This window comes from Pyrus communis, chromosome 8 (assembly GCF_041283825.1).
Source record: "Pyrus communis isolate YQ-2024b chromosome 8, ASM4128382v1, whole genome shotgun sequence".
Lineage (NCBI taxonomy): Eukaryota > Viridiplantae > Streptophyta > Magnoliopsida > Rosales > Rosaceae > Pyrus > Pyrus communis.
The window spans coordinates 1,802,709-1,823,510 of record NC_142572.1 but is presented as its reverse complement, the minus strand read 5'-3'; the positions used below and the strand labels follow the sequence as shown (position 1 = coordinate 1,823,510).

Genomic DNA, 20,802 nt, shown 5'->3' with positions numbered 1-20,802 from the left:
AAGGTTTGGTTTGTGTAATAGTGGGCTCGTCAGGGAAAGTTGGTTTGACAGTGGTGCAAAAGGAAGCCAATTTTTTTTGTGGTGAGAAATAATAACATCTTCTGTCTCCAACACTTAAAGTGGAGACCTTTAAACTTGGAAGGCTTGTTAAGGTCGGGTGTGGTATTGTTTTCAGAATCCATGGCAGACTGAATACGTCTTAAAATTATTGTAAACTAAAATAGAAAGGAACGAAGTTACCCGAAAAAATGTAAAAGCCTTGAGTGATGAATGATTTTTGGGATGAGTCGCTGACTAAGTCACTCTTTTTAAGACGTTTCGCTGCTCTACCCAATATGTGCAAGCAATTCACAAATACCACGTCATCCCTAGGATAAAACAGCTCAGAACCTTCTTCTTCTGATAAGGTTCTTCCTTGCACAATAGAAGAACCTTCGAACTCACACCCTTTTAATATGTTGCTATTAACTCAATATATGTAAAACTTGTAGTTTGTTTTTTTTTTTCGACTCTCGAGACTAATATCTATAAATAAATATATATATATATATATATATATATATTACAAAGAAAGAGACGTTAAGGGTTGAGTTATTTGGGACTTGAAAACCGTAAGAAATCAAAAGGAAAAACAAAACAAAACGGAAGAGATCAAAATAGAAAAAGAATCAACACGAAATGATTATGGATAAAGATTTGTTCTTCTTCTCTATACAGTGAAGGAATCTCAAAACATATTTATGTGGTGCCAATTACTCCTTATTAATTGATAACGTTAATAGCAATTAGCAATTATATACTTAATATTTCTAATAAAACAAAGCATAAATATATATATATATATATATGAATATTTAAATAAAAACATAACTGCTCCAACAGTTAAGTATTGAAGAAGTTATGAACGTTTAAGGTTTACCCAGTTTCCGGCGAGTTCTCCAGTTTTTCCGTGCACCAGTCACCTTTCAAGCCATTTTTCCGACCATCTCCAGTAACCATTGGGCTTCCAAATAGGTATAATCTTGTTCTATATTTTCCTAACTTCGTTTTGATATATTATAGATTGAATTTGGTTAAGAAACAAAGAAGTTACGAAGTTTTGAAAATTACCCAAACTTCTGGCCAAAAACCTCAATTTTCGGTGATCTCCGGTGGCTCGGCTCGGCTTGGCTGAGTAGGGATGACAATTCTAACTGTTAAACCCGTTAATCGTGGATAATCGTCCGAACGGATTGGATTTGGATATGAAAATTTGGGTATGGTTTGGATATGGGGAAAAACTGTTAACTTTATTCGGTTATGGTTTTGGATATGGTTATAGGGGTACCCAATCCATATCTGTACCCGAATCCAATCTGAATATTATATATATATATATATTATATTTTATTCAATTATGCCTTTTGAAGTATTGGAATCATGCCCATAACGTATTCAATTATTCCTATCCCTATAGTACCAATTCATTATGCATGCATTAAACTCTATGCTATCTTTATTATGCACCAAACATCATACATGGGGCATACCAACAACCTCATCAATTCAATACTCTTATTGTTATACTCAACCAAATTAATTCATTGAATCATTTTATATATCAATTATCAAATGTTCCAAGTTTATCAGATTCATCTCTCTTCAAGAGTCTCACTATCAAGAATTTGGTGCATGTTGTAAGCTCAATAGGTAATCTTTCATTTTTTTCTTCATGTTATTTGATTCATGCAAATTATCAATTAGCGTCTGTTTTTCAGTTTATTACATATGTTATGAGCCCATAGAATTGTGCAAAATTAAATCAATAATTGTCTTCTTGTTTGTTGTCATATATTTAGTTTACATGTTTTATCTTCCCTTCGTATTTGTTTTTGTCCTCTTTTTCTTTTTTATTAGACCAATTTATCATATTGGCTTATCATGAACAACTTCAAATATATATTGTTATGTTTTTTGTAATTGGATGTGGCTATTTAATGGCAAAATTAGTATCTACTAAAATTTATAGTGCGTCAATTGGATGAATATAATTTTTTTTTTTTTTTGACGAAGATGGATATAACCGATTGAAAATCCATTACCTGATGGATATGATTATGGATAATCCCCGATGATTATTTTGCGGTTATGGGTATGGTTAATTTTCATGGTTATGGGGATGGATATAGCATTTCCGTCCCCAAACCGAACTATTGCCATTCCTATGGCTGAGTTAGCCGTTGACCTTCCAGTCAACGTTGACTTTTCAGGTTTCGCCCGGGACTCCTCTTAGACTAATTTTGATGTCCTGATTCCAAATCCGCGCTTCGTTTTTCCAAATTCAATTGTTTTGGTAGAGTTTTATTAATTGGTCCCTTTACGTGCTTAGGTGCTTTTGTTAGTGGCGTTTCTGTCCTACCTAGTTTGAACGACTCTTCGGTGACAGAGTATTTGTGAATGGACCCCTTCCAAAATGCATGATTTAATTACTAGAAATGCATACAAGAAAATCATGGTTTTATGACTATGTTTATAAGTAAACCGGATTTACGCTTTTATGAATTATCATGCTTTATTGAATTTATGAATATGATTTATGATATGATGTTTGAGCTATTGAGCTTCGATGAGATATATTTTGGAAATATTATGTTCATGATTTTTTTGCTTACTTAGTGGTTATTTATACTATTTGCCTATTGGCGAATGATATTTATATATGACTTCGGCCGGGAGATGTAGTGCCTATTGGCAGAAGATATTTATGTGTGACTTCGGTCGGGAGATGTAGTGCCTACGGGAGGAAGATATTTATATATGGCTTCAATCGAGAGATGTAGTGCTTACAGGCGACTGTGATACTACTACTAAGCACACTATATACGATATATGTTTTATGAAGGTGTTATGGCATGCTAGGGTTTTCTGAAAACCTATTACTTATTATGATATATGAGTTTTCTAAAACTGGGGGTTAGTACGTTGAAGATTAATTGTTTTAGTATTATATATATATAAGCTTGGTCCACTCATGTTTTGTTTTGCGCCCCCTCAGGACTTAGAATCAAGGTGTACAATCCGGGTGTCAAGGCATTCCCACATTAGTATCTTCGAGCCTTCTCAGCGTAGGACCCATTCCTTTGTTCGCACAGTTTTATAATATTCTGTTTACAATGTTCTGGATTAGTTGTATGCTCTGAACATGTTTCACAATTGCATATTCATTATAGTTAAATTTATGAGTTTTATTTATGTTCGTTCTTTCTTCATAGTTCTCATGCATGTTAGTATGGCTTCGTCACCTTCGGGTGTCGCCTAGCATGTGCCTACCCTGGTGTTTGGAGGATATCGGGGTTGGGCGTGTCATAGAGGAACCGCAGGTTAGGGCGGGTAGATAAGGTTCGGAGCGGGTATGGGGCGGGTCCATTTTTTTTAGAGGATAAGCGGGACGGGGCGGGGAATGTGTATTTTATGGGTGGACAAAGTCTTATTATTTAGAATAACGGGACCTTGGATTGGCCCGTTCTAAATATAATGGATGGACTCTTCGGTTGCGCTCTCTCTCAAAATCCAGAGTCTCCAGACCATCCACTCCTATCATATCCTCCTTGACGACATCAACCTTTGCGACTCTGTACTTGCTCTTCTCACCGCCGTCTCGACCACCACGACGGCACCATGCACCTATCTCTCATCCTGGATGACATTCCAGAGAACCTAGGTCCCAAAACCACGACGACACCATCCTTCTCTCCTCCTCGACGACATCACCGCCGTTGCGACCACCAACAACACATCACCGCCATCGAGAACACTGATAGCAACCATCATCCTGCTAACATTTAGGAAATTATGAATTAGGGTTTTTTATTTATATGAATTTCTGGTTTAGGGATTTAGGGTTTTTTTTAGGATTTGTAGATTCTGTCATGGGTTCTCAATTTGGTGTTTACAATTTATTCTTTTAAATTTCTAGGCTAAATATTGCCTGATAGTGCTTCTCCAATTGAGTTGGCTGCTGAGACCAAATTGGAGCGGTGGCTCCTTGAGGAGGAATCTGGTAGAATTATGTTTGCGTGAATGTTCTTTCTTCAATTCTTTTATTTTATTTTATTTTAATTAATTATCTTTGCTTTCTTATATATTTTGTGTTGCTCAGTTTTAATAATTAGTTGATTTTCTCCATTTAATAAAGCTTGATCGCATTAAACTTAATGGGATAGTTGATATGTACATGGATTTTTAAAAATATTATTTTGTTTTTAGATTACTGTAATCGATGAGTTTGTAAATTGAATTTCTATATGATGTTCTTCAGAGATGAGTTTACATTCAAAGCTTTATATAAGATGTATCATGTATGAGTATATTATATTATATATATACATATATATATATATATATATATATATATATTATACATAGAAGAATATGTGTGTGTGTGTGTAAGAATATATATGAATTGATGTGCAGTGCACCCTCAAATTTTAAAAACAGCTCCTGTGTGCAGATGCATGTGAAACAGGTCTTGTAATTTTCTAAAACATGTTTGTGTTGCTGCAGTGCTGTCGTGCAGTGCAATTTAAAAATTACAAAAAAAAGAAGAGTTGGACCCGTGGACCCATCTCGAATCAGTCCATTTCAAACAGACTGAGTTAGGTCCGGTTTAAAAACTTAAAATCCTTCTACCTGGCCCATTCCGCTCTATTACTGTTTAAAAAGGATAAGGTCCGGTTCCTTCAAAATTAGGCCCGACCCGGCCCGGCCCGTGCCCCCTAATGCGTATGTTGGAGCCTGCAAGAGAAATAAATTTTTTAATGTGCTTGGAATACGTGATGGACGTCATATGTTGTTATACAAGTAGAATGAAGATTTCTTTTAAGTATTTATCCGCTTGTATAATGACACATATTTTTAATATTTACCCGTATTCAAAACACACCAAAAAAATCTCTAAGCGAGAGAACGAAAGGCTTGATGGCCTTCAATATGCAGTTTACTCGCGGCTAAATTTAGCACTGATTCAAAGTGGGCAAGTGGCTTTATAAAGAGTGGAGATTGGGCCCATTTAGAAAAGTGGAAGGCGCAGAAAGGATATTCCAATTGCAAAAGAAACTTTTGCTCGCGGGCAAGTGGATAGATTTAGAACCGATTCAAAGTGGGCAAGTGGCTTATTACCCTTGAGTGGAGATGGGGCCCACTTGGAAAAGTTCAAAAGAAAAGACTAATCAGAAGATATTCCCATTTCGGATTTGGATCCTCTCCCTCCCTTTGTGGGATCCGAAGATCAAGATACAATGATCGTTCATCAAATATCGTGCGATCATAATTAAATATTTTTTACACAAACGAGATTGCTTTACTTTTAAAAATATAAAAAACATTTAATTATGGTCGCACGATCTTTAAATAACGGTCCTTGTGTCTTGATCTTCGGGATCCCCGGGAAGGGGATCCGGGAATCAAGGCACAATGATGGTTCATCAAAGATCGTACGACCACAATTAAATGTTTTTTACGCAAACAAGATTGCTTTACTTTTAAAAATATAAAAAAATTTAATTATGATCGTACGATCTTTGATGACGGTTGTTGTGCCTTGATTCCGGATCAGGGAGGGGTCCGGAGAGGATCCAAATCCTTCCAATTACAAAAGAAAGTTTTGCTCGCGGTCACTTATTATATCACTATCGCAATTTGACCTTCTTTACGTCGGTCACTTGTTATACCAGAACCCAAAATTTAGAGAGAGAAAGAGGGGGGAGAGAGAGAGAATGGGGCATGGAAGCTCGAAAGAAGAGAGTGAGAGCAGCCTTGCCGGGTCGGAGAAGTCTGCGAGGGGATCGCGTCCGTCTCGGCTGAAGCAGCGACTTCACCTTCACAGTCGTGCAAAGTCGTCGTCTCATCACAAACGCCTTGATGATGCCGGCGATTTCGCTGGAATTGCTCTGCTAACCCTCGTTCAGGTATATACATATCTATATCTATAGTATATATGCAGTGTTTAAAATATCGGTATATGTTGAAATATGGATATCCAAATTTGTAAAAATATCGGCAGATATTGATATCGGTCGCTTTTCATGAAAATGAAGGAAATTTAAAATGAAACTTTAGCCATTGTCAAACATTAGTTTGAACGAATTAACAGATGTGACAGAAATATTGACGATACCTGTCGATTTTAGCTTAAACTGAAAAGTTTCCGTGAAGTTTAGACTTCAATCCATTTCCATATTTTTCTCTGATTTTTTTATGGATATTTCCGTGGAAATATTTGATGTTTCCTCCTCCTTCTCTTCTTCTTCGTCTATTAACATTGATTAAAATTGGATTAACATTGATCTGGGCTGCTTAATTATCTGTGTTTCTTGCGCAGGCTGAAATGAAGTTCAAGGACAAGTGGCTTGCCTGTCTCTCTTTTGGGGAGCAAACCTTCCGTACCAACATCTCCCCTCAGTAATAATCCCATCTCCAACTTCTCTGTTTTTTCCTTTTATTTTATTTACTTGTGTATTTCAAATTACTTTATATATATATATATATATGTATATATATTTATTAGCGGGAGGGTTATTGAACTAGATTCATCTAAACTGTGGAGAGGGGAATTTGAACACGAGTTTAGTGCCCACATATATTTTATTTTCTTAAAACAACCAAAACAGCAGTAGTAGATGTATGGTCACGGACATTGGATACAAGGATACGACACGATATGGGGATGCGTCAAATTAACAAGAAAAAAATTGCTGTACGACCACTAGGGAATACGATATGACACAGGGATACGAGGGAATACCATTGTGTACATGCATTGTAACAGTACATAGATAAAAACTCCAACATGGAAAGTCATTAAAAAAAGGAAGGAAACAAACAAGTACAAGACAGCTTCTGGTTGCGGAGCATTCATTTCTCTATAATGTTACATTGTTATATTGTTCTTCAATAACGTTTCGGCTTAGTTCTGAACTTTGAGTATTAATTTGTTTTACTGGTGTTGGTGTTGCAGAACAGACAAGCCCGTCTGGAACTCTGTAAGTACCCGAAACCCAATACAGTATCTTATTACGGAAAAACACACGTGCTTTGATTTTTTTTCTTAATCTTAAATTCTTAATATGTTGACTTAGTGTCTGTGAAAAAAAGGCATGCTCATTGCTTAGGTGATGGTTGTTATACCGGTTTTGTCTAACTTTCCTTTTTGATGGAGTGTTTATGGATACAAGATGATTGTGTTTTTGATTGTTGTTCACTGAAGGCTGTTTATCTTTACTCTAGTAAAGCTATTGGGACATCTTTACACTTACGAGATTTAAACTAAAAGTCTTGCTACAAATACAGCTACACACAGCAGCCTTTGTCTTATATAGTTGTTTTTTACACAAACATTGCTCTCTCCAGGACGGTTTGTATATCTTTTGTAGGATTTTATAGAGCCTCATTCATGGTTTAGGAACAAATGTCATTGCTGTTAATTACTATAGCAACAGTTGAATTGAAACATGGTGTCTATTGCGCGCCCCTTCTTCCTGTTAATTCTAAACATGGAACAACAGTTCTTTTGGCACCTATGGTATGTTTTACCTGCATGCTTGAGAATTATTTCGTATTTTTATTTTTGTTTTCTTTTGCTGGATCTCCTTTCTATTTTTGTACAGTTTCCAATTATTCTTAATAGGGAAAATCATATATATATGTCCTGTTTCCGATTTAAAAATAAAAAAACTACATACAGTTTTAGATTCTCCCTGCATTTTGTCTCCTTGGTTCTCAGATCTCCATATATTTTTTATTGTTTAATTTGTGATGTACAAGATGTTCAGATTGATTTTTGAATGATATTTTTTATGATAGGCCTGACACCCTTGTTATTATTAAGTAGTCTTTGTTTCTTGGTATGAGCTCTTGAGCTGAAAATAAACCTCTGAAACCCCTTTGATTTTCAGGAAAAGAAACTTCTTTTGGAAAAAAATGGGCCTCATGTTGCAAGGATCTCCATTTTCGAGGTATGCAGTAAGTTTATCTATTTACCTTAAGTGTCCTGAAACACACAATTTCTTCCTTGGTAAGTTTGGTATCATGTGGCAAGGACAGATATGGCTTTGGTATCTGGGACTGCACTGTGTCATAGAATTTGGAATGCTTTTTCACCTTTTTTTTTAAGAAGAAACAATAGAATTTTATTAAAACAACAGAAGGAATTACAACAAGTGGATAAGAAATCCACCAACTAGCAAAACTGGCTAAGACCTCTCAACTAGGACTACTTTACAAGTAACTAAAGCTGAACCAAATTCATTTTACTGCTGCTAATACATCCATCACTAAAGGGCGACCCCAAGCCAATAAGGTTCCCCATTTTGCGAGGTTTTGCAAAGAGGCTGTTTCCATGATGAACCCGTGACCCTTCGGTCACAAAGGAGAACATTTCCGCTGCTAATACCATTTTGAGAATTTGGTTTGTGTACATGTCTGTGTTTTCATAAGGCGTGCCATGATTATTTCCTGCAGAATGCCATGGTGTTTTTTCTTGCTCTATTACAATTTGTGTATATTTTTCACTTATTCAAGTTATTATGTAATGCAGACGAATAAAATGTCCAGAAACAATCTGGTAGGATATTGTGAGATTGATCTACTTGAATTTCTAACCAGGGTGAGCTGCCTTCTTTGTTGAAATAACTCTCTCTCTCTCTCTCTCTCTCTCTCTCTCTCTCTCTCATTTCCACGATTAACTTCTTATGGTTTTATTTCTTACAATTGTTTTATTACATGGAATAATGAAGTAAGTATTCTGCAGATAGGTAAATCCCATAACAGTTACATTTTTTGCAATTTAACCCCAAAGCACCAGATTTCGATAACTAATGGAAGTTAATGGCAGTTGTACAAATCTGACATGCATTGTAGACTTCTGAGAAACATTATATCGGATACAAATCCGTTTCCAAGTGTCTTTTGTTTACAAGTTTCCTTGAGCTTGCTTAAGTCTACATCATATTTTCTCCGCTGTACATTCGTTATTTATGACTGAGCTTTGAAAATGGAATTAATTAGCTTTCCAACTGATTCTCATACTCTCTCTCTCTCTCTCTCTTTCTCTCGTCTGTACCAGACTACCTCTCTCTCTCCCTCCCTCCGCTGAGCATAAAATGTTGTTGTTGTTGCAGGATTCAGATTCCAATTCTGAGACGTTGGACTTGTTAGATCCATCAACATCAGACAAAATTGTCGGAAAAATTTGTGTTTCATGCTCTGTTGAGGTGTGCCATGTATAAATCTAGTTTCTTTGATTAGTCAATCTATTTAGGAGTAATAACACTTTGCTGGAAAATTTGACAGGACCCTATTGAAACAGAAAAGAGTTTTGCAAGGCGAATCTTATCTATAGTGGTATGTTCCAATTGCATATGTACTCATATATTAGAAAATGTTCTTAAATGTTTTATTAACATCATTTGATCTTCACATTGACACATCTATGTTGATCTTAACTGTTCTGCTATATTCTACTTCTTGTCCACTATGTCATTGCATGTAGTTAAGATATAGTTTCTACTGCACTGCATCACCTTGGGCTGAAGTTCTAATTATGCAGAAACTTTAGTGACATTAAAACTGTTTTTCTTATCTTCTTTCCTTGATTCGAAAAGTGCACTCTAAGGTTACATGGAAGAGAAACCTGATTCACTGGTAATTTCGTGTAAATATTACTTCAACCACCTCATTAACGACCCATAGTTCAAAAAGTTAAAAGAAGCTCAAAGATGCAATGACAAGGTTGGTTTATTGCTCATGAGAAAGTAATGCTTTTGCTATTGAAAGGAAAGGAATAACATGTAAAAGAAAAAATAGAAGGGAATAACAGATATTTAATTCGGGGTTACTAATGGAGAAGCAGTGGACTTCTAATGGGAAAGGGTTATCATTTTTGTGGGGCTTTATTTCTCATGATTTTAGAGACGGGCCTTTCTTGTTGGATGTTGGGTGAGAGTCAGTAGAATTAATCATGTATTTCAAGTTTGTTACATTGTTTGATATTATTTCCTAGCCTGAATGGAAATATTTGGTTTCTTGAGTCTATTTTCTTGCATGTCTGTTTTCACTATATTAATTGAGGATCATAATGTTTGTATATCAAGCTGATCCATCATTTAAAAGGCCAAATTTCTTGCAACATTCAATTTTGGCTTCAATAGTTTCTCATGGAAAGTCCTTTTGGATCCTCATATTATTCTCAGTTTTGGCCAAAGAATATCATGTTTTTCCAATTCTTTTCAAACATCTATTGTTTACAACCCATGCATATGGCCACATGAATGACGTTCATCTTTCTTTTGGAAGTTCAAGAGGAGAATATTTGGGCCTGTTTGATAATATGTATTATTTGTTTTTTCAATTAATGACTCAGAGAGGTAGAGGAAATAAATACCAAAGATGAGAGAGGTGAGGTAGAGAGATTTTAGATGGGTTTTAGTTTTTGTTGTATTTAAGTTCTGTTGTATACTTTACCATTGTCTGTATTATCTTTCTATAAATTTAGTCCATCAAGTGACAGAGAGGCATGGCCAAACTGAGCATACGGAGTACATTTGTTGAACTAGGCCTCACACTCGTATAAGTGACTGCCATCCAACCTAAAACTTGTAATGGGTGGAGTGATCTTATATATTATCAAGCAACACTTGGAATTTCAGATGCAAAACTTTATATTCTCAACATCTATTTTCTCCGATTTTTCCCCCAATTTTGATAATCCATCTCAACTCTTTAATTGGAATATAAAAACATAAAAGGCAATAAAACAGAAACGTCATAAAACGAGCCAGTTTATGTGGGTATATATATGATATAAGGGCTGCTGTAGTTTGGATTTCATTCATGAAATGGTAGGATGTTTAGTCTGTTTTTCTGTTGTTGGGCAGTCTAATTTATGTTGTTTCTTTTTATAATGAATCCATTTTTTTTTTCTATTGATTTTTAAGCTTTTATTGCCCTTGGTAATTGAAATATGATCTTGTCATATGTCATATTGATGCCTTGTATTCTTATGGCGTAAAGCTGAAGATTCTGAGATATTGTACTGTTCACAGGACTATAATGAAGATGGAAATCTTTCTTTCTCTGAATTTTCTGATTTAATTAATGCTTTCGGGAATCAAGTGGCAGCTAACAAGGTTTGGACTTACGTATTTATTTATATCTTTGTATCTATATTTCTATTTTCAAAATTTGTTTGAGATCTCTACTCATGGACCTTATGGAGTTTGCATGGATGATGTAATTTGTATTCAGCTAAACAAACACGTATATAACCATTTTTAATCCAATTGAGTTCATTTCAAGCTCACTGTAACACACTCAATACACATTTTTAATTTGTTCACAGGTCATGGCTCATCTGAGCCTAGCTCCTAAGTCTAAGTGCCTTTTGGTGTGTGCTTAAAAATTGGTTCTCAGTACATGAAACTAACATCCACAACTATACATTTGGCCTCCAATTTCAGATGTCTTTGTTACTTTGTGATACATTTTAAGGCCTGTCTGTCCTTTTCTTTTCCTTTGGTTCAATTGTCTCAGAAATGTCTTCCTTCCTTACTAGAAAGAGGAGATTTTTAAAGCTGCTGACAAGAACGGGGATGGTGTTGTTAGCATGGATGAATTGGCTGCCCTTCTTGCCATTCAACAGGAAAAGTAATGATACAAGTAGAAGTTAGAAGAGTTTTGAACCATGAATTGCCACTGTATATGTTACTATTTTGATCTCTTTGCATATAATCACACCTCAAAACAAGACAAAAAAATATCTCTAAGCCTATGCAGTGTTGAAAATGTGAATTTTATTATTTTTCAGCTTCCATAGCTGTAAACATATGTCCATTTGGGGTTATATGTCATACTCATAGTTGTTTTATGTTTTCAGACGAGAATAAAAAATCTGTAGGTTTTATACTGTTTTTAAGTTTTGGAGAAAATTCCCTTAGAAAAGTTTATTGAATTGTTTGATAGGTTTTAGAAAAATACTTCTTAGTTTTCCTTACATTTAAAAAAAATTATGCGTACTTCTGTTTGGAATGGCTTCAACTCAACATTAGATCTAGGAAGAAGAATTATTTGACAAAACTAGAGGCTTTGCTCATGTCTTGGAAAAGGTTAGCTCATAAGGGTAATTTCTGTTGACACAAACTTAGATTAATTAAAAGATTGAAAGAATTTCCAGCTTAGGAAACTATTCTCCGTTCAAAGAAAAAGAGCCTTACTTGTTTTGTTGCTAACTTCAATTGCTATTATGTTTATCACGAATACGACTTGAGACCATTGGTCAGCACATTCTTGTTGGGCTTGTGAGAAAAATTATGGCTAACTGCTCCAAAACTAGTTCGGCCCATCGATTATATACTTTGGAAACAGTTTTATAATTCTTACAATTTAGGTTCTTTCTTACTATGACCCTTTTTTATGCCAGACCTGAGTTTTCATTTTATTTATTTTATACCATGATTTTCAGTTTAATGTAAATGCAACTTGTTTGAATGTAGAATTTCCCTTTAGTTCTCATTCTTGAGAAGATGAATAAAACTATTTTGCTTTTCAGGGAACCACTAATGAATTGCTGTCCTGTTTGTGGTGAGACTCTTAAAGTCTCTGATAAGCTGAACTACATGATCCATTTGACCCTATGTTTCGATGAGGGGACTGGAAAACAGGTCATGACTGGAGGTTTTTTGACTGATAAACAGGCTTCTTATGGGTAATAATCTTGTCATATTAACAGGCTTCTTATTGTTGGTGATTCATTTCAGTTGAGTGGATATATCAATCTGTGCTATACTTGGTATACTAAGGTCATACATATCTGTAGGTGGATGTTTAAACTCAGTGAATGGGCCCATGTTTCATCTTATGACATTGGTTTAAACTCTGGATCGAGTGCTGCTCATATTGTGGTATACTTTCTTGGTTTAGCTTATTTTTAGATCTGCTAAAGGTTAGATAGATATTTATTGTTTTGTTCGTTTTAAATGTGAATCCCATTCCATAATGGTATTCAGGCTTGTGGTTTTTAGTTGCGACACCGTTCAGACTTTCTCCCTTGCATTGTATATCTGCCCTGCCCTGCCCTTCCCTTGATGTTGTATGTTTTGTAGACTGTTTTAACCATAACGACAAATTGAAAGTTTAAATGATGCACAAGTTACAAGAGAAGGTCATGTTCAAACCTTATAATTTGCATGAGTTGAATGAACTCATGTACGATTATGAAATGTTTTCATAAGATTATAACAGTACCACAAGAATGGTACCTCTAGTGGTGAGGTGTTGAATGTTAATGCTGTGTTTGCTATTGTTTTTTAATTATATGGATCACTTCCCGTGTTGGCAAGTTAAAATAATTAGAGCATCCAACCCAAAACCAGTTGCATGATATAATAAAACATTGATCATATTACCAGAGAGCTTAACTGGTATGCATCATAGTGGTTGTTAACCTGGTAAATTTGTTCATTTTTCTCCTCTAGCATGCCATTGAAGCATTGTAGATGTGAATCAATCTGCTATGTTCCAAAATGTAATTCTTTCGTACTTTATTTTTCAATTAACAGTTTATTGCTTCAGGTATTTGATCGGAGGACAAAGAGACTTGTGGAAGAACTGATAGATGAAAAGATTGTTTTGTCTATGAGAGCTATTTACCAGTCAAAACTAGGGCTTGGCCTTTTGGATACAGGTCTGAATTAATTTGAAAATGTAAAGACATGTTGAATCTAACGAAGATGCAGAGCATGTGTTGTGATTCACGAGCACCTTCCTCTTATCTCAATTGACATCTTGTATTACTCAATAAATTGCTTATGACCATTGACCTTATTTACCTTCCATCTTTTCTATCAACAATGTCACCTTCCTTATCCTCTAATAAGTGCAATTTGTTTTTTAAGTGCTTTCGATTTAAGTTCAATAATCTTATATTAACAACTATAGTTTCAGTTTGCTCATGGTCTTTACACATGGCCGTGGGGACAGGTTTGGTTGTAACTTGTAGCTACGAACTCTATCATTAAATCTACCCACTCTAAATCTACTTTCAGAGGAGACTTGTGGCTTTGAACTGACTGTCAATTGCCTATCCGAATAATAATAATAATAGTTCCTAATTTTTAGAGTTCTTTTGCTAGCTAGAAGCAGGTTCTAGTTTCTCTGAATTCTTTGGTCGCTTTTTATTAACCTTGTTTTTATTAATATGGTTCACCAATTTAATGCAGGGGCAAAGGAGCTCCTGCAGAGCATCTCTGAAAAGCAAGGGAGGAAAATGAACTCAGTTGAATCTGCTAAAGATATACCAAAATTCGTCGAATTTTTTAAGGCATGACACTTTTGTTAGAATAACATTCTTATTAATCTGTTATGAGCTTTTTTGAATATGCTGCAATACATGGAAAAGACTGGGTTGTGTGTGTGATGCAGTAGCTACAACATTCTCATCTCTGGAAACCCAAAATTAAGCTCTTTATTTGACCAGATGTTCTTTCCTTTTGAACTGTTTTTTATCAGTAATGCTCAAGTTCGAATAATGTTATTGTACATTCACGCTAAGCTGAAGCGACATCCATTTGATGAAGTTTAACTATTTTGTAGGATCAAATCAATTTGGCTGATGTTAAGCACCCTCTGGAACATTTTAAGGTAGGCTGGGGCTTTGGAGTTGGATAAAATTGATCATGTTTACCTATGTATTAAAACAGTTCATTCTTGTTTGGCTAATTGATGCATTCTTCACTTTGATTTAATATGTTTGACCAAATGTATCAAGGGGGTGTTCATGTTTTTCCGCTAAGCTGAAGTTGCATAAAGATGCGTTAGCAGCCCTAACACAAGGCAACAGGATGCCTATATGAATAACTCTTACATATTAGTTGATTTGCAACCTCTTTTTCATTACTATTTCGTACTTTATAAATTACCTTATGTTTTATTTCTGCATATTCAGTTCCCCACATGCATGTGCTTTCCTACCTTTATATGTGCAGAGTCAGTGAAAAAATAACGTACCCTGTTTCGAGTCTACTTTAGTGTTCCCAGTTCCCCATGAATGGCCTTTCTTCACCCTGCTAGTTTCGCCAGTTGGCGTGCAGGTAAATGCTGGTCTGTTGGGTGTCCTCTGTTGTTTTTATAAATCCTGGACTCAAAGGCTGAAGTTTTTGTACTTTGTAATTTTTATGTATTTTACTTTCTCTTTAACAGATTGGCTGTTTGATCTAGTTTAGTTTCTTTTGCGTGTGAAATATTCTTGCTTTTGCTGGAACGTTTGACATTTGACATTTTCCTTTACATTGTCAAGATGATAAACATCCCTAATTTCTGAATTTTGGCATGTAGACATTTAACGAATTTTTTGTGAGAGAGTTAAAGCCTGGAGCAAGACCAATTGCCCGTATGGATCGAGATGATGTTGCCGTATGTGCTGCGGATAGCCGTCTTATGGCATTTAAATCTGTTGATGAAAGTCTGAGATTTTGGATTAAGGTTATTTTTATCATTTTTACTTGAATTCTTGTTGATGACTTCATTATTTTCTCAAGATTTGTTGGTGCTTGTCTCTTCTTAGTTCCGGGGATTGAATTGCATAATTAATTAATTTGAAAGCACGAAAGATGGAAGTTAAATGATAAATGTGAACACTTATTCAACTCGACCCTTATTCACTACCTTCTCAGAGACATAAGATTATAAGGAGCTTGTCTAGAAATATTAATATACCAACGCAAATTATGCAATAAAGATATAGATTCTAGTCATATATCTTTGTTCTGCCACTTTGCCTTCAATTGGTTAAAATAATGATTATTCATGTATTCATACTGTTAGAGTACCCAAGTATTGACTGTTTGAGTACCCAAGATGTTACTGTATCATGCACTGAAACCATCACCTCAAGTTGTTCAAATTGATTGTTGTGTTTTGTCCAGTCTGGTCATTAAGTGTTTGAGTACAGTATTGAACTTGTCACTTGATGAAAGCATCAATTTGTGGGAGCACAAATCTTACGTAGGTTAGAATTCTCATCTAACCTCTGAAAATAACTTACATTAACTAATCTTGAAGGTTACAACGATTCTGGTGTAGCCTCTGTATTGACATCTCTTCAGAAAGCAAGAAAGTTGAAATTTGAGAGGCTAGGTCTTTGGAATTACGATTGATGCGAAAACGATAATTATATTCCCCTTAGAGTATCCCAGAAGATTGGAATCCTTTAGGAAGGAAATGCTAATGGAAGTCGAATTGTTTGTCAAGATTTGTAGATATTATTTTGTTTTATTTGGGGACGAGTCAACTTTATTGCTAACAAATAATAGAACTACAAAGAGTATAGCAAATGTGTTAAAATTAATAGGTCTGTTGGGTAATATTTCTTCTATATTTGGAGCTGTAATCCACTTCTTAGGCTTCTTAATGTTGTTCTTTTTATATTTCTGATTCTATGTTCTTGGTTTTTTTTAAAATATTTTTAGGGTCGAAAATTTTCAATTCTTGGGCTTTTGGGGAAGGATCAATGTTCCAGTGGTTTTATTGATGGATCATTGGTAATATTTCGTCTGGCACCGCAGGTATTTGTTATAATGTGCTTTGATTGCCGTGTACTATGAAATTTAACTTTGCATTATCTGATTTATATTTTGATATTAATCGTCTCTTATGGTTTCAGGATTATCATCGCTTCCATTTTCCCGTTTCTGGAACTATTCAGAAGATTGTAAATATACCTGGATGCTTATATACAGTATGTGATTGTAGATGATAGATATGACATGTTGGAAATCCTTGATTCGTATTTTCTACAGATTTCCTTTTTCCTTTTCCCTTATGTTTTTCCTTTTTCCTTTTTCAGGTTAACCCCATAGCTGTCAATAGCAAGTATTGTAATGTATTCACCGAGAATAAGCGAGTAGTATCAATTATATCAACTGCAGAATTTGGAAAGGTTTGTTTCTACAATCATTTATATTTCCAAAACGTCAATTTCATTTCAGCTCACATAAGTGTTCTCTTGGACATTAAGTAGTGATACATGCTCAGTCTATTCTGCTTATAAAAATGAGTTATATTGGTGCCTTAGGATGAAAAACTTTGACCGAAACTTTGAAATATCAGTCAATGTTTTTCGGCAGTGATGACACAAACATAGATGGAAGGTGGACCATTGCATCCTGTTGCCAGTCTTGGTGGAAATCTGAAAATTCCAATTTTTCCACATGGTGGAATGTATTGTATCTAGGAAGATTTTCGAGCTGTTTAAATAAGCAGGGTGCGTTACGCCGGATTCATCATGTGGGTGTGTGGTGCACGCCATGTTTAGAAAGTAGTTCACAGATAAAAAATAAAAAAAAAATGGAAAACAAGGGACAATGCGAAAGCAACCACTTTCTTGTGAACCAGCTGGAGAGAGCAATTTTTGGACTATAGATCCAGGAGACAATTTTCAATTTACTCGGCAAAAATTCGCCCATAAAATGTGGCTTGGGTTGGACTATATATAGCTTAATTAAAATGTGGATCCACAAAAGTGTTGGCCTTACTGAAGATGTGAGTCCATCAAATTGTTAGCTTACAAATATTACTTAGAGTAGGTTAAGCTTAAATAAGTATTATCAAAGATAGCATTTAATTCCAAAAATTGCTTTCACAATGATAGTTAAGATTCAATGCCATATTGTATCTTTGGGATTCCATTTTAAAGATTTTTACATGTATAATTGATGGATTATGAATTGGTTTAGCATTTTCTAAAGGGTTCGTTCAAGATTTTCATCTTTTTAAGTTTTTCTGTCTCTTGAATTTTTTCATTACTACCAATATTTTCTGTAAAATCTGACTACTAAGTCTTTCACTGACATTGACATTCTCAACCTCTAGCTAACATCTACTAAAAATATCTGACTACCTAGTGTTGCAATGCTGTTTGAATTCTAGAAAAGTAGAAGCATTCAGACTTGTTTCTTCAATGGCCAATTTCACTTGGAAATTGGGCTGTGCTATTATAATTTAAATATTTATTTCCTGTCACAGTGAAGTGTGTTCATTTGTATTGGACAAAATCAGCGCTTTTTTGCTTTCCTGATTAAGAAGAGATGTATTTTTCTTGAGTATTACTATTATTAGTGACTCAGTAATATTAACGGTTGTATCTTTTTGCGTTACAATATGGATGTTTAATAAGTTTTCTGTACTTACTATTGGAGTGCCAATAGCAGTAGTGTAATTGTTTTGATCATCATTTTTTTTTTTCTGCAGGTGGCTTTTGTTGCAATTGGTGCGACTATGGTTGGCAGCGTTACCTTTTCAAAGAAGGAGGGGGACCATATTAAAAAAGGAGAAGAGGTTAAGATTCAATTTTTGAATTTTTTTTCTTTTAATTTAGACTTTGGAGTAGATGTTAACTATAGTCCTTGAAAACTTACCTGATTCTTCCGTCACAGCCTGTTAGTTTTTCTGTAATTTCAAGGGTTCAAAAATGTCTACTTGCTTCATATATACTTGCCCAGCCTATCACCATCCGCATTCCTTCTCCTATTTCCCCAAAATTGGAGATTAACTTCAATTTGAGATGAAAAAGTGGTTTACAACTTCAAACGGGAGAAGAAAATGAGAGGTGAGAGGTTAGAGAATGTATATAACATGAGTGGATATTTGTAACCCTAAGTTTTGACGCAAAGAAAAAACACTGACAGAAGGACCAAAGTGACAATTTAATGTTGGATGACTATGGAAGGAACTTGTAGTGGTTTAGAGCGTTTACCTCTGCACGCAAGGTCCCTATGTTCAAATCGCCAATAAAAATAAAAACTGTTGGATGACTATGGAATTCAAAAATGTTGGACCAATGTTAGAATCGGGTAATGGTTGAGAGAATATAGCTACCGTTTAACTCTATTTGATACATGTATATGATTGTACTTCACACATACTACTGTACACTGATAATGTGCTGATGTACAGTGTCTTTGTTTCTTATTGACATTTATGTTCATTCAATTTGCAGTTTGGCTATTTCTCATTTGGTGGAAGCACTGTAATTTGCGTTTTCGAAAAGGTTGGTATAATGATTGAAAAGGTGTTGGATGCGGATATAAACATTGTCGCATCACCATTCTTCTGTTTTGGCCTATTTTCAGATAATTGACATGCCTAGCTTTTCTTCTTGTTTCGGTTGCTTTTGAGTCTTTGACACAGATGGGGAGTAGTTTTGGGATTGTGCGAAGAGTTCAGAGAAATTGATTTTGGTTTTTGAAAATTTTCCGGGTAGATGTATAGGTAGGTATGCGGGTGAGATGGGTATTTTCTAGTGCGGAACAGAAACTCTCCTAATCTAAAATTTAGGTGGTAAATCGTCGTAAGTTTGCTGTTTATGATTTATGGTGTCATGCAAGCGTATATCGGACTTTTAACTGCTAGAAATGATTATTTCCATCTGGCTTATTTTGTGGGATGTTAACCATATGCAGGATGCCATTGAGATAGACGAGGACCTCCTAGCAAACAGTGCGAGATCACTGGAGACGTTGGTTTCGGTTGGGATGAAGTTAGGCGTGTCCAAGAAACAAGCCAAGACTGGGTTGCCGAACTTGGAAAAATGTGTGCTGCAAGATTGAGAGGGCTAATTCTTGTATGCTATGTTTCCATATTCATGGTGCTGGACTAGGATTTCAGCGTACTCGACCGGTATTTGTAGTCTTGTAATAAGGATGGTGTTCAGGAACTGGTTGATGTGAATTCGATTCATCGTAATAAAGCTGTGTATCTTATCAATTCGAGTTGCTTATTTTTGTGAATACAAATTGATACTCAACGAAAATGAAAGCATATGAATGCAAGTTGTAAACCATTGCGAGGGTTACTAAACCAAACCAAATCGTAGTTAAATTTGCCAAGGCAATCTCTTTAACAGCCACGGCAAACTGAATTCCGGAGCAACCCCGTCTGCCAGCTCTGAACGGAATCAATTCATAGCGAGTCCCCTTATAATCTATGTCACTACTCAAGAACCTTTTGGGCTCGTATTCCTCTGGGTTGTTGTATGACTTGGAATCTCTTCCAATCTGCCATGCATTCACAATAACTTGTGTGTTGGCCTTGATGTCGTTACCACTTATATTAACATCTTGGCTTGACATCCTGGGCAACAGTAGCGGAGCTGGAGGATGTAAGCAAAGAGTCTCCTTAATCACCGCCTTCAAGTAGTGCATTCCGACTAAATCATCCTCTGTCACGTCTGTTTTGTTGCCGACTATTCCCCGTATCTCGTTCTGCAATTTTTTCATGGGAGTTTTAACGAAAAGCCTATGGTACTGTTCACTTTAACGAAAAACCACATTTTTACACTAAAAAGTCAAACCTGGTACTATTCACTTGACCCTTTATTTTGTCCTTATCGTTAAAACTCAAAGTTTTCAAACTATTTTCATTAGTTTTCGTTTTTTTCATCACTCAAGGGCTGTAGATATCCTATCAGCGCCAGCCACAAACATATCCTGCAGAGTATCATTAACTTAATTTTATTAAATCCTAAACATATACTGCATTGCTTAGTCGTTATCATTTGGTAGAAATAGTTCAAATAATTTTCATCCATAAAATCAGTTTTTAGAGGTTTATGTCACAGACGCCCAGCAGTAGAGGGAATGTTCATTACCAAGGTAATAGCTTTGATACAAACTTGATCGACAGGAACAGCAAGCATGTTTTCCTTTTGAAGGGAAAGCAAAACGTCGACAAGATCCTTTCGTCCTTGTTCTTGGCATGACCATCGCCATCCATATT

The 20,802-nt window shown here is 35.4% G+C and overlaps 1 protein-coding gene across 1 annotated transcript; it reads left to right on the top strand.

The window, feature by feature from the left end:
* The first annotated feature begins 5,648 nt into the window (after positions 1–5,648).
* LOC137718768 (phosphatidylserine decarboxylase proenzyme 3) lies at positions 5,649–19,791 on the top strand. Its single transcript, XM_068458305.2, has 21 exons — positions 5,649–5,945; positions 6,359–6,438; positions 6,995–7,019; positions 7,932–7,991; positions 8,573–8,641; positions 9,156–9,248; positions 9,328–9,378; positions 11,079–11,162; positions 11,588–11,679; positions 12,581–12,736; positions 12,848–12,932; positions 13,603–13,714; positions 14,250–14,350; positions 14,623–14,670; positions 15,364–15,510; positions 16,497–16,592; positions 16,691–16,765; positions 16,874–16,966; positions 18,277–18,363; positions 19,025–19,075; positions 19,488–19,791. The coding sequence occupies exons 1-21, from the start codon at positions 5,754–5,756 to the stop codon at positions 19,632–19,634; spliced, it is 1,944 nt and encodes a 647-aa protein (XP_068314406.1). The 5' UTR covers positions 5,649–5,753; the 3' UTR covers positions 19,635–19,791.
* Positions 19,792–20,802: the final 1,011 nt, after the last annotated feature.

Bases quoted from the DNA above. Each gene is read 5' to 3' on its own strand.
- LOC137718768 (XM_068458305.2), top strand. From the start codon at position 5,754: ATGGGGCATGGAAGCTCGAAAGAAGAGAGTGAGAGCAGCCTTGCCGGG. The intron at 11,163-11,587 runs GTTTGGACTTAC...CTTCCTTACTAG, and splicing joins ATCAAGTGGCAGCTAACAAG to AAAGAGGAGATTTTTAAAGC. The intron at 12,933-13,602 runs GTATACTTTCTT...TTATTGCTTCAG, and splicing joins CGAGTGCTGCTCATATTGTG to GTATTTGATCGGAGGACAAA.